Genomic DNA, 13,572 nt, shown 5'->3' with positions numbered 1-13,572 from the left:
AATGCTTCATGTTTTGCCTGACATTTGGCATCCTGTCTTGTAAGAAAGGGGAAATGCAAATTTAAAAAAAAAGCAGGAGAACAAAAGCATCCAGCCGCTAGCTCCCCATTAAATAAGGGACTGTGTTTAACTCCCCCCACCCTCCAACAACCTCCTCCTCTGAGGCTCTCCTCCCAGTGAGGCACTTACTCCAGGAAGCTGGTGATGTAGTCCTTGCTGCAGGCTGACCAGGAGAAGGGGTTGGTGTTGGCTGTAATGTGAGCCGCCATGAGCTTTGCCGCCTCATGACCTTTGGTCCCACAGGAGTTTCCGATTCCATCATGATTCATGCCGAAGCTGTTGGGGAAGCAAAGGACCGCATTACCCTCATTGTCACACCACTACAAAACGATGACCTGTCAAGCCCATAAGAGGGGGGTACTGCGCTTGAACAGCTAAGGGACAATTACAGCAACAATACCCCCACTGAGCTGTAAGAAGCAACAGTAACGAGCTTAGATATGTGGAAGCAGTCAGCGACCTGCCACAAAGCCCCACGAGAAAAGTGTATCATTAGGGCTTGTTTTCTTTTTCTCTCTTTAACCCTTGGTCTCTTGCGAGCTTGGTGAGAAAAGGGGACGCTTGCACAGAACAGCTGTTCACATCTGTAGGGGGATAAAGGTCAGGAACTGTCTGCCTCTTCTGAAGCATGAGAAAGTCATAATTACTGGCCTGACAACTGCTCGTCAGAAGCCATGATTGCAGGTTTGTATAGGACCACGTCAAGAGCTGCAGACAAGTGAGTATGAGGTTAAGCTGGTATATAAATCAGGACCAAAAAATTCAAGCTTTCCGAACAAACCTATTTTTCATGCCCCTGGAAATAAGCTTTTTTCCCCCCTGTGATACCTTTTTGTGAGTCTAGATGTGGTAAACAGCTTGTATTTGGATTTAATTATTTTTACCTCACGTGGTATTAGAAATGCTTCTGCTGTTGCCATTTTTTTTAGAAAACCACAGTGATCCAGTTCAAAGGTGTATGAATTGCACTGCATTTTTATGCTGTGGTTGTGGGTGTTCAAGTTGTACAGATAAATGCGTATTACTCAGCCAACGAAAGACTAATCCCAAGAACCGCAGATAAAGGTAATTCAAGTTTAATTTAAAAAATAGCAGAGAAGCCTGGGAGTTTCCACTGTGGGCGATGATGCAACCTTTGTTGTTTTAAAATCACCCTTAAAATCTCATCCTACACTCCTAAGGAAACCCATGAGTTACTAAACTGCAGAGATGGGGGACAAGAGCCTAATCAGAGTCCACCACTATGAAAAGTTAGATCAATATTATAAGACCAATATAAAAATCAATGCCATGTGTATTGCATTTCAGACACTTATATCACAATATTATTGCTCATCTTCTGTGAATAAAAATGTCACACTGTCCAATGTCTCCTAGACGTAGGACAGTGTTAAATTGATAGGTTAAATACTGAGTAGTTAAGACTAAAGGATTGTTAAAGGTGCACTGTGACTGCAAATGACTGTAATTAATTTAGTTTGAGAAATATTTTGAACAGCACTGGTGCAAATAAATAACACAAGCAATCTTGAAGGCTTTTTATAAATTAGCAGCACAAGCATGACAAGACTATCTAATTCCCAGCATGTAACATATTCAGAATTTTTTTCAGGGCTCTGTGTTCAGTATTTAAGGACTTTTTGTCAATACTATTCTGGAATTGTTAAAAACCAATCTTGCAAAACCAGGCAGCTTAAAGGAACTTTCCAGCCAGCACAAATCCAGTTTAATGTATATAACAAACCTAACCACATCATACAGTTCCGACTTGTTTTCCTAAGGCTCGTGTTTATGACGTTTTACTCTACTCAGGTAATAAATCATCACAGCTGAAGCCTTGGTACAGTATTTTTTTAGATCTAAAAAAAACACAGAGGCACAGAGTGTTTTTACAACTGTCGTAGAACAGAGGCTGACATGAGACACAAAGGAAATGGCCATTTTTGTGAACATTCCGGAAGGGGAATGCAGAAACTAATACATCAAGATTATTGTGCTTTACATTTCGTGTGACAAATGCGTGAGGCAGACGCATCATTTCTTGTAGAAGGACAAAACTTGATAATTAAAAAGACTCCCACTGAAAAATAACTGTAGATAAAAAGCAGGATAAGAAAACCTATCAAATTAACTCTGCAAATGTACTTAAAAAGAACTGGGACAATTTGGAATGAGGTTAACCTTAAGCAGTCAAACAAAATTAACTACTGAATACTCCCTTAAAAATAAATTTAGATTTAACTCAAAACTAATAATTTGTGTTTTTTTAAAGGACACATACTAATTAAAGTACAGCATGTTCATGTTGGATATTGATTAAACATTTTCTGGTGACATTTTTAATTAAGTGACCCTTATACAGTACACTGAACTTTGACAGGTACATAAGCACTAAACCAACTCATTAGTGATGGGAGTTGACTTGGCATGGGTGATGAGGTGATTAAACCTTTTGAATGTGAAGCCTGGTGAAAAAAAGACAACGGAAGCAATATTGTGCACTTATCAAGAAAGAAATGCTTTCATGCCATCCATATGGCATGGCAATATGGATGGAGAATGGAGTTAGTGCATCCTTTTGTTTATCTGTGGTGTTCACAGCAGGACCTAACCTGGTGAGGATAGCTAAACAATAGCCACAGTCTGGGAATCCACCAAGCACAACACTCTTCCAAGTCTACGAAATCATTCAAAGAGTGATGGTTTGGACAGGAGTGTCTTAATTAATACAGAATTTCACTTGCAGTGATTGATTGCAACCTGAGGGCTTATCACAATACTGCTCAGCTCCTAGGACCTCTCTTCTAGTCCTGTGTGTGCGTTGATCCCAAGGTGATAGCACTTCAGCAAGACAAGGCACGTCTTTATGCAACAGCATTCTTGCAAGGTGAGAATGGGACAGTCCTGCTGGAGACATCCTACTTGCCAGACTTCAGACAAATTATTTGCAGCCCAAGCTATGTAGAATGATGCATTGCAGCAATGCACCAAGGGATAACAGACCACTGAACAGGGACACACTCACCCAGACTCCACGAGAGGCATGAGACAGAATCCCACAAGGCAGCAGCTGCATTCTGGTGCAAATAAAGCACCATGCAGGTACATATACAGTAGCAATCTTGTATTCCTACCAATAGTGGCCACACATGCTACTAGCCTGTGACTTTTATTGTAGATACTTTGTCAGTAGACTGAAAAAGTCTTATCAACATAATCAATTTCCTCTTTCATGTGTGTTCAATAATTGTCACTGCACCTGCTACAAAAGGATTGTTATTTGCATAATAATAACCGTGAATTTGTTGCAACTGTATGTGATGATTTTCTTTTGATGCACAGTGTACTTCCAACAGGTAGGATAAATGTCATTAGAGGTCTTGATGCCAGACACAAGGAACAGGAATCAATCTCATTAAATGCATTCCACTAAAGCACAAACAAATCTTCCTACAGTGTTGATACGCAAGTGCTAGAACCATGTTTTTCTCCTTGTGGAGTAATAGAGAAAAGGATAACCATGAAAGTTTATAAAACATTTTAGGAAAAGAACCACTCCCAAAATCTTTAGGGGGACCGCATGCGTTGGTGATCACCAGGATAAATTGTGACAAGATGGGATTGTATACATGCCCATAAACAGAATAAAGCATTATACATTTGTGGAAATGAAAATTGGTGCTTAATGCCTGTGTGCTATAAACATGTAACACTGATAAGAGGTCTGTTATAAAACCTGGCCAGAAAGGATGCTTTTAAACAAACTATTAACACTGCACAGCTATTTACACAATCTAATCATCAGTAGGAATAGTTAACAGCTGACCTGCATCACATTTTTCTTGTACACAGGCTTGAATGATCAATTCTCACTTCAGCTAAGGCATATAGGGGAATTACAAATTAATCTCTTTCAATTTCAAGGCAGTTATAAAATACCTATTTGTCACAAAGCACCCTATTTTTACAAAACGTCTGTGAAAGAGGGTTTCACAGATTTGACATGTTTTTATAATTAGTTCATTTTTTAGTTCAACTAAATCACCAATTGGCTTATTGTCATAGTAGCTCCATGTCTCCCCACTACTGTGCATGCAGATTACAAACCCAGAGAAACCCTCATTGTAAATGAATACCGTACGTGGTGTAGGAACCAGTGGAGATAGCTCACTCACTTGTGACCAATCTCGTGTGCTATGGTGAAAGCTGAACCCAGCCCAATATCTTCATTAATGCTGCAGCTTCTCTCGGGCTCACACATTCCAGCAACAGAGGCTAAACCTGAGTAAACAAGAGAAAGACACAAAGGGTCAGGCCAAGGTGTTTCAGTCTGAAGAGCCCAAGTTATAATATGGATTCTTCTTATAGCCCCATGCACAGGAAGAGGAGCTGGCGAAAGGTTAACTTTCTAAGTCATTTGCAAATTCACTGGGGAGATTTCACTTTGCCGGCTAGACATTAATATTTTGTGAAGTACAGTTGTTGCTGGAAAATGTCTAGACTAGGGGTTAGATTTATAAATTTCGCTTGTGGTAACTTGGGACCACCTAGTAATGTGAGCCAGAGCTGGGAAATAAAGAAAACATTTTACTTCTCTTTCACTTTTTCACCAGTCTTGGAACTCCATGGAGAAAATGCTTCATTGCTTGTGCGTTTAGGTCCAATTTTCAAAAGACTTCATTTTAAGAAATAGTTCAAAATGACACAGAGGTGTTGAGACCTACACCAGAGCCGGCCAGCTGAAAAGGGATGGATGGTACACTTGGGAGCTCCCAAGTGATTCAAGAGGTAAAGGTGCTCGGTACGAGTACAGGTGAATCTTTCTGAAGCAGATGCGGATCAAAATTCAAGCTCATCACGTCACCGGCCAGGAATCCCAGTGCAGTGTTCCACTACTTTCCCAGCAGGAGCTGGGGGGGGGTTGGGGGCGATGGTTGAGTGAGCCAGCCAGAGCTTTCTAGGCTCTCAGCAAAACACCATCCCCCGCACTGCAATCCTTCGCAGTGATGAATTGCAATCTGACTGCATGTCCCAACACCCACCAAGTCCTTGGACCACACTTGGGGTCCTGTCGGTGCCCTGAACCTGATGTCACACCCTTCCAGCTCGACGAGACATGTCCTCATGCCACTTGCTGTCTTGCCAGATGAGAATGTGAAAGTCTTGCTCTGGGCACCCTACTCGCCAGACTTGAAATTAAATATTTGCAGCACAGGCTGGATTGATGCATTGCACTAAGAGACCACTGAATAGGGACATTCTCACCCAGGCTGTATGAGAGGAATGAAACAAAACCCCACAGGACAGAACCTGTAACCTGGTGCCCGGTGGTGACTTCTCACAGCAAAGTATCAATCCTACAACTTCACAAATGTACCCAAGCTTGTGATGACATCAGTGAGCAACAAACTACTGATCCAATCATCGCTGAACCATCTATAAATTGCTGTAGAGCTTGCAGTGTTGAAAAATGAATGGCACAATGAGAGGTTGGGTCAGAGCAGCCTGAGTGTGCGTACAGGGGCCATTTTTGTGAGCTAATGCAATGACACAATTGGGCAAGTGTACAACAGGGTATTTCTGTTTTTTGTTAGGATAGAAACAGCAAAACACTAGAAAAATTACAGCAGACAACCCCTGTAGATTGAATTGATTACTGATTACTGATGTACTTCATGAGTACATCAGTAAAAGCCTATCAATTCAATATTCATCTTGCAGTGATGTGGTATTTTCTGTCTTGGCCCCTTCACCAGGCTTACACTGTTTTTCTTAAATTGTTATTCTTATAATGGTCTTATAGCAATTTTGCTCATGAGGACTTTTCAACAAAATTAGAGCTGTTGAACGCTTCAAGTACCTTTTGCTATGATTTTTGTACAATTCTTGGTCACTGAGGAAAGTATTGTGGCTCACAAGGACACAGGAAAGGAAGCTAACAGCCCATTTTGTTCTTTTGATGCCAGGTTCCTACTAATTCATACACCTTAAGCTACTGCTCGACAATTACTTCAAAATCCTAAATTTCATCATAATACCAAACATCCATAATTCAGTGTAAAGGAGCAATGAAAACTAAAACTTTTTTTAGAAGGAACAGCTTCTTCCATCTTCTTTTTCCAGGCATCAGACTTGCACCAAAGCTACCCCATTCACAAAATTTCCACACAGTGTGAGGCGCTGGAACTGACAAACCACAAACACTTCTTGAAACCCACAGGAATAATGGTGTCCAAACACTTGGTTAACTTGTTTAGAAAAAAAGAAGCACCCAACTATTTATAGAACCCACATATTTATTGAAAAAGTACAGAAAGTTAATTTGAGGAAATACACACCCTCAAAACTTGCACATATCCTTCCAGGAAAGCTTACATGTTGGAATTTTACTCTTCATGCGAGATAGTGTCGTCTTCGATTTCTACAGGGTATTTGGAAAAAGAGGATTGCTATATAATTCGAAAAAATAACATGTAGTAAGCTTTGGTTCTTAATGACAATAAATACAATCTCTAACATAAGTAAGTCTGTACCTCACTCTCTGGACTCTGTTACAAGCGGTTAGATTGTAGATTTTGGTGGACTGGAAATTTTCCACACACTTAAGCAGTAAAAAAAAACCTAGCACAACGTCTTGCAGTAGTGACAAATAATTGCATAAATTAACCATTAATAGGCCTTCTTTACTTCATGGGCTGACCACCCACTGGACAGCAAATTAGTAACTGGAGAGTACATGGGATTTTGCTCAGGAAAATCAGGTCCTTAGCCAATGTTTAAAACTGTTATAGCTCAACCAGAATCTTATTCACTGAAACTTCTAAAATAAAAAAGTGACCAAACAGAATAAATGGAGTGCTAATTAAAAGTTTTTTTTTCCTAAAATCCTTAATTTGCAGCTATTGAAAAATGATCTTTTGACAAGAATGTCCCAATCAACCTCCATATGGGGTTTGTCACAAACCCGCCACTGACTTTTTTCGTTTTCAGCTAACTTTTAGGTTCCACAAGGTGCAAGTCACTCAGTATCCACCACCGTGCAAAGCTGCCACATTTTGTGGTCACTGGAAACTTCCAGGGCACTTCCAAGCAGGACATTGTATTGAGAATCTTCACAATCTGATCTAAATTGATCAAGCTGAAGAGGTCTGATAGTATGGAAATTAGGTTTTGTAGCTGGACAAGACGAAAATCGAACTTTTTTGTTGAAGGCGAAGTGTTACATCACCCATCCAAGACTATCCCAACTGTCAAGCATGGTGGTGGCAGCATCATGTTAAAGAGCTGTTTCTCTTCACTAGAGAATGAGAAGCTGGTCAAGACAGAGGGTGAAAAATGGGAGAAAGTACAGGCAAAACTGTAGAGAAAAACCTAAAACTGTCTCAAAAACTCATTTTAGAAGCAAAATGATCCAAAGCACAAAGCCAGAGCCACACTGAAGTTCTCCGACAAGAAGAAAGTTAATTGCTGGGCCACTCAAACTTGATATAGAGACAGAAAATGTATACAGAGACATACACATTTCAATACATCCTAACAAGCTAAAAGAACTTCACCAGGAATAACAGGCAAAAATGACACCATCTCACTGTGTAAACTGGCAGAGATATTTTCAAAAATACTGACTGAAGCAACTACTGCCAAAAAGTGCTTCCAAAAAATTTGAATTATTTCACATATAACAATGTTTGGTTTTGTCCTCATATTTATTAATAACATTCATGTGAAAAAGTCCATATATATTATTTTCTACCAATCAAAACGTCGTAATTGGTGAGGTGTGAATAACACTTTTTGACGGAATGTCTATTGGAGGACCAGTAGGTGGCACTCTTTACTTTGGTCCAGAATTTCCAAACCTATACTCCACAATGGTGACCAGGGACACTGTGCTACAGGAAGTAACTGTGCTATAGAAACTGCTTGGTCACCCAAGAACCCATGGCATGGTCTGTAAGAGGTCTTGGCTATAATTAACAGTAGATGGGTCCATTCCCATATTTAAAATACTTAATGCTTTTAATCCTAATATATCCAAAACAAATCCATGGAATATTTATATACTGTATGTACTGTATGTGAGCAAATCCATAGTCATGTATATTGTATCTATGTGGGAGAAGCTGGCAACTCCAAACCCATTTTTGCCTTGTCCACCATAACAGATATTAATGTATTCCCAACTCCAGTCTATCAGCAGGCACTGGAATGTGCCCACAAAAAAAGAGGACTGACCAAGTTGTATTGTGAACTGCTTTCTTTCCATTTCCATACACACACATGAGAAATATAACATATGTGGTGTGAAAACGTTCAACAAGAAGGGAAGCAAGAAAGAAGACAAAAGGCTCGAGCGCATGTTACTGTATCAGAATCACAAGCAGGGCCACGTCCCACATTGGTTTGCTGAGGGAAAAGTCGTTCACGGGGAAAAACGTCAGGCTTCATAATGAGCGTTCAAAGAGGTGCTAATGCAGAAGTGCTCGTCGTAGTTGGAGAGAACGGAAACCGTAACCTTTCAGTGAAATGAGAAAGGCACGGCTGAATGACAAGGTGGGGAAGGCAAAAGCCCACAGGCTCCAAAGGCTACCATGGCAGCAAGTGGGGGGGAAAAAATGCGCCATGTCCTTTCTAGGAATTCAAGTCAAATTGGTAAAAACGAAATGTTACTTCGCTGGCCATCCTGCCCAACAATCAAATGGTGACCCCGAGAGCACAGCAACATTGGATAAGCCAACGTTTTAAAACCTAGCTTCCACTGCAGAAACAATAACCTGGATCAAATGGGGGAACTGTAGAATCTTTACGGATAAGGCATATGTGCGGGCTTAAACAGAAAGTGGCTTTTGTTTGCAAGTTTGTCCTTTACACAAGAGGTCATCTGTGTCCCTGGATAACCCTCTGGCCTGGGGCTGAGAGCAGCCGCCACAGACAGAACAAGGATCATGACCCTGTGGGAAAAAAAAATCAAGGAAGCCAAGCAGATGCCTGTGCAATTAAACCAAACAAGAGAATTTGACGAATGTGGTCAGTCTGTCAAGCCACCCCTGGAGTTGCGATATTACTTTTAAGATATATCGTTCCACCTGGAGTTCCTGTTTCAGATCAAACTTGAGCTCTTAACTGTGCAGACAGATATGCCCTGAAACCCCTATTTATACTCAAAAAGAGTATGATTTTCCATTTTTGTTTCCATAATGCGTTTAGGTGTACTTTGTCACCATTTAAAGTGTTAATTTCTTAACATTGGTGGGCAGATCAACACATCTGATGTGTTCGATGGAGAGGGGATGCTGGAAAATTAGTAGTCATAACAGTCATCTCCCTCCCATAATTACTTGCTGGAATGTCTGAGTAGCAGCAGTTTTTTTCTCAATGTGCCTGTTATGGAATGAAAAGGCGCTCAGGAACATTATAATGACAATCCGCAATGTAAAGGTTGTGCTTAAATGCATATATTTACTGGAAGACAATTGAAGGAGAAAAAAAACAGGAGCTGGAGATCACTTCAGAGAAAGAAACAAAAAAACAGTCAGGAGCACAGTGTAAGAACTCTTTTGCGAGAAGAGGTGAAAACTGGGTAATCAGGGTAGTCAAGTGAGGTTCTCAGCTGTTACTGGTTTGCTCTTAATTTATTACATTAATCAATTATTTTTTATTCAATACTTTAGTTAGCCAGATAAGTCAATTGATAACATTTTCTCATTTTACAATGACAAACCGGGGGATCTCATTAATGAGGGAGGGTATTTACTGGAGCAATCAGAGTGACACGTCTGGGTAAAAAAAAAGCAGCATCTCACCTTTGGTAACTGTTCAGCAAAGTAACATATTTAACTGGCCAAAACAGCATTTACTGACTCGTGATTTTAAGGCATGTATAAAACCTTCAGGAAGGTTCCAAAATCAGAACCCTACAATAAAAGTAGTCAATATTTTACCAAACATAAATACAACCAAGTCAGTTCCCTGTTGCTTGCTGAATGAACGTTCCACCCTGGAAGTATGCTTTCCTATAATCTTTCCCGAGTTCCGTTTTCTTTTTGAACAACCTAGTTCTTTAGCCAGGCCTATCCTCTACCCAGGCAACCCAAAGATTCTGCACTGCTGCTGCCTCCTGTGCGTCAGGGCACTGTGGACTCAGGGTGTTTCTCAAACCTTTCTGTCAAAGGCAGAAAAATATCTCTTAGCTTAAACATCCAAATGATAATGAGCAGAAACTGGGAAATGCTTTTTTCCCCCACACGTTTAGCGCACTCTATATATAGCCACTGTTTTATAGTTAGTGCTAAGAATGGGAAAATGAGTAGCTTAAGCTTTGAATCCCCATGTCAGTCACTAACTTGATCATGTGCCTTCTGGCCACAGGACAAACCGCTTCACCACATACTAATGTCAGCTGTTCACTTGTCCAGATGCTAAAAATCCTCCGCTGGGAGGGACATGGAGAAGCATGAAGAGATTTCTCTTACATTGTTTTAAAATGGAACACAGACTCCCAGAGGGCCGTGCTGGTCAACTGGCACGCTGCGTGCCGTGTCGCTCTCGTTTTGTCTTTTACCCAGCTTCAGGCCCAACCGTGCCAAGCGACCAAACTTGGCTTGTGACCTACAGAAAATGTAAGGTTGTCTTCAACATTCCCGTGGGAACGTAACCAACCTTTAAAGTATACTCATGAGAAAAAAAATGAACCAGGGTTGATTCATCATTACAAAAGCATCTGTGGCTGAGTTTGGCCTCTAAGTAGCACCCAAGGCAGTTGGTTCACAAGGGTTGGAGAAGCTCTGTTGGTCATACTGATCGACCTTCAGAGCTCCTTACACACGTTTCGCAAGCTTGTAAGGCGTGTCCATATTTGTCCCAGAAAAGCCAACAACAAAATAATAAAAACACAGGGACTACTCAGCTAGCTTTATTAACGCACCTGAAAAGGCACGAACTCTACACATTTGTTTTTAAAAAAAACACTTATTCTATAATACAAGATAAAGTTTCACACTCACCAAGGGTCCCACAGGGTTTATTTTTGTAAGTGCAGATGTCATACCTGTGAATGGAGAAAACAAAAGCCTTAGCGCTAATGAAACAGTGCACCTCTTACAGACAGACGGGCTTTTCTCTCCTCCTGCTCGGAGGTCCCCAGCTGGCAGACAATGACAGGTATAATTATGGAAGCCCAGCTGGGATGGCGGCACTTTCAGCCCTCTGTTATAAACCGTAACCAGAGGATTTTCTACAGGCTCTACACCCTCAGGCCTAAGGACACCTGCCATCTTTGAGAAAAATATCCAACTTCATGACATGACATTACAGGCGTATCTTTGTAAATGGCTGCTGTACTACGATACTTCGTGAATGCTGTACAGCATCCTCTTCAAAGGACTGCTAGTCTTTCCACATGGTATTTTACATAGAAGAGACCTGAAAAGGGCAGGACACTAACATTTAAGGGCTTCTGCTTCTCGTGGTTTACACACAGGTTTTGCAGCAATTTAAATTTTGACTAATGAGATAATTTTTTTAATTATCTCATTATTCAGTCATTCGAGACTGCATGATGGTGCGTATGGTCATGAGTATAAATGAAGAAAATACAGAATTTTGCTCTCCCAACTGCAGTTTTCTAGCAGAATTCTGAACTTTAAATGTAAAGCATTTTCTAAATCTGAATTTCTGGAATCTTATTACACTCTTTTGATAAAACTCGCAGTGATAGAAAATGAGCGAAACAGAAGACACCTGCCGAACAAAATCGATAAATCTTGCAGGAGAAGCAGCAGAAGAAACTTGTCATGCAGTCACAATAGAAAACATACAGACCAATCTTTGAGGTAAATATCTTGGCAACAATTAATTCCATTAACTTGCAATTAATAAGGTACACAGATAATGATTTTATAAATAGCAATGGAGGAAAAATGATCACTTCAAAAGGGAGAAGAGTTTTACAGAGGTAGTCTTCCTTAGAAGCGATTGCAAGTATTTGTAGCCACTTAGCATTATCAGGTTAGACACTATGTACTTATCATTTGTAGGACCTAGGAAAGCAATATGGAAACCCATCAATAAAGCTGTCTTAGATTCATGTTATGCAATATAAATAGTAGATTTAATAGAACTACTACATTGATACATACAAATGCAACTATACTGCTCTGGCTAGAGAAGGCCAGGTCTATTGCCCTGTGTACTCTAACAAGCAATCTCAGTAGTACTGTTGAATTTATAGTCTAAATTACAGAAACAAACAAAAGATTAATTTCCAGATTAAGTTTAGCTTTGTTGAAAAGGGATTTGAATACATAGCTCATAAATAAAACCAAAGATGGAGCCAAGTACTTTTTACTCAGTGGTAAACACAGCAAAACCCAGATACAAATGTCAAGCCTACAGGCTAGGAGTTTCCATTCTGCGGACAGGAGAACCCATCTCGGCTCCAAGAGAGAAAAAGATTCATTCCCCACTGGAGGATACACCTCCACGTACCAGAAGTGTCGTAGAACAACGGCAACCTCTTTCAGACTGGAGAGAAAAACTGACACGACAGCTTGCCAAGACACGATCGCGCATCTCTGGAAATCATTTGCACAGCATGTCACTGCGTCCTTGCTAAATGAAACATCACAAAGATGAAACTGCATTTTGGAAAAAGGCCTTGGTATTTTTTTTACAGTTGTGGACAGAGTACTGACAAAGTAATTTTGTTGAAAGCAAAGACCACTAAAGAAAGAAATGCTGTGGCTTCATCAGTCAGAAATAACTTCTTAAGAAAAACTAAATAAAGTAATGTTATTTTAAAAGGAAGCACTGAACCAAGCTTATTAATGACAGATGGCATTAAGAGAGTTGCAACACACTCTTTGCTGTAGTATATACAAGACTGCAGCACAGCAACAAGGTGTGCTGTGCATTATCCAATTATTCAATTACTAGCTTGGATAGTCTGTAAATATATAGAGTATTTTGAGCCTCTTTTCAATCTTTCCGATCTATCTTAACTCCTTATCTCTTCATAACTTTGCAAAATGGGTGCTCCATCATAACTGAAAAGGCTGATGGGATGAAAAGGTCTGTGTAATTTCTGGGCTTTAATCTATTCACTTCATTTTGTGACAAAGCTTAAAAAACACAAAGGTTTCACTGATGACTCTTTCTCCTTTTACCATAGATAATTTCTTAGAAATTTATTTAAAAACTTTTTTTTCAAAGAAAGCAATTAAGAGACAAAAGCACCTTTGGTTAGAAAGTGACAAGTAAAAATAAAATGCAATCATTAAAATATCCAGAAAATATGAGCACTTAACATAAACCTCAGCAGAACGATCATCTTTTGATCATCTCAGTCTTAAAAAAACTACCACTTAGGCAATTCAAGCTTTTGAATTTTCTTGTTGCAAATGTGACGGTTATGCATCTGTGGGCCTTGTGTCATGTGTCCCAACATGAGGAGCAAATTGATTGTCTCGTGTTTTAGCCAGCAGTCTTTTTGTTCTTTTGAGAAAGTCTGCCGCC

The 13,572-nt window shown here is 40.1% G+C and overlaps 1 protein-coding gene across 1 annotated transcript in view; it reads right to left on the bottom strand.

The window, feature by feature from the left end:
- adamts6 (ADAM metallopeptidase with thrombospondin type 1 motif, 6) overlaps window positions 1–13,572 on the bottom strand; it is a 98,035-nt gene that overhangs the window by 66,533 nt on the left and 17,930 nt on the right. The window contains exons 7-9 of the mRNA XM_088909881.1: window positions 11,064–11,107; window positions 4,236–4,341; window positions 190–336 (exon numbers count right to left, since the gene is read on the bottom strand). Coding sequence (XP_088766007.1) covers window positions 190–336; window positions 4,236–4,341; window positions 11,064–11,107 — 297 coding nt within the window. The remainder of the gene's footprint in view (window positions 1–189; window positions 337–4,235; window positions 4,342–11,063; window positions 11,108–13,572) is intronic.

The sequence above is a fragment of the Atractosteus spatula genome, chromosome 3 (genome assembly GCF_055471065.1).
Source record: "Atractosteus spatula isolate fAtrSpa1 chromosome 3, fAtrSpa1.hap1, whole genome shotgun sequence".
In the NCBI taxonomy this organism is placed as follows: Eukaryota; Metazoa; Chordata; class Actinopteri; order Semionotiformes; family Lepisosteidae; genus Atractosteus; species Atractosteus spatula.
The sequence above is the reverse complement of the archived record's forward strand: the minus strand, read 5'-3'. Positions and strand labels throughout refer to the sequence as shown.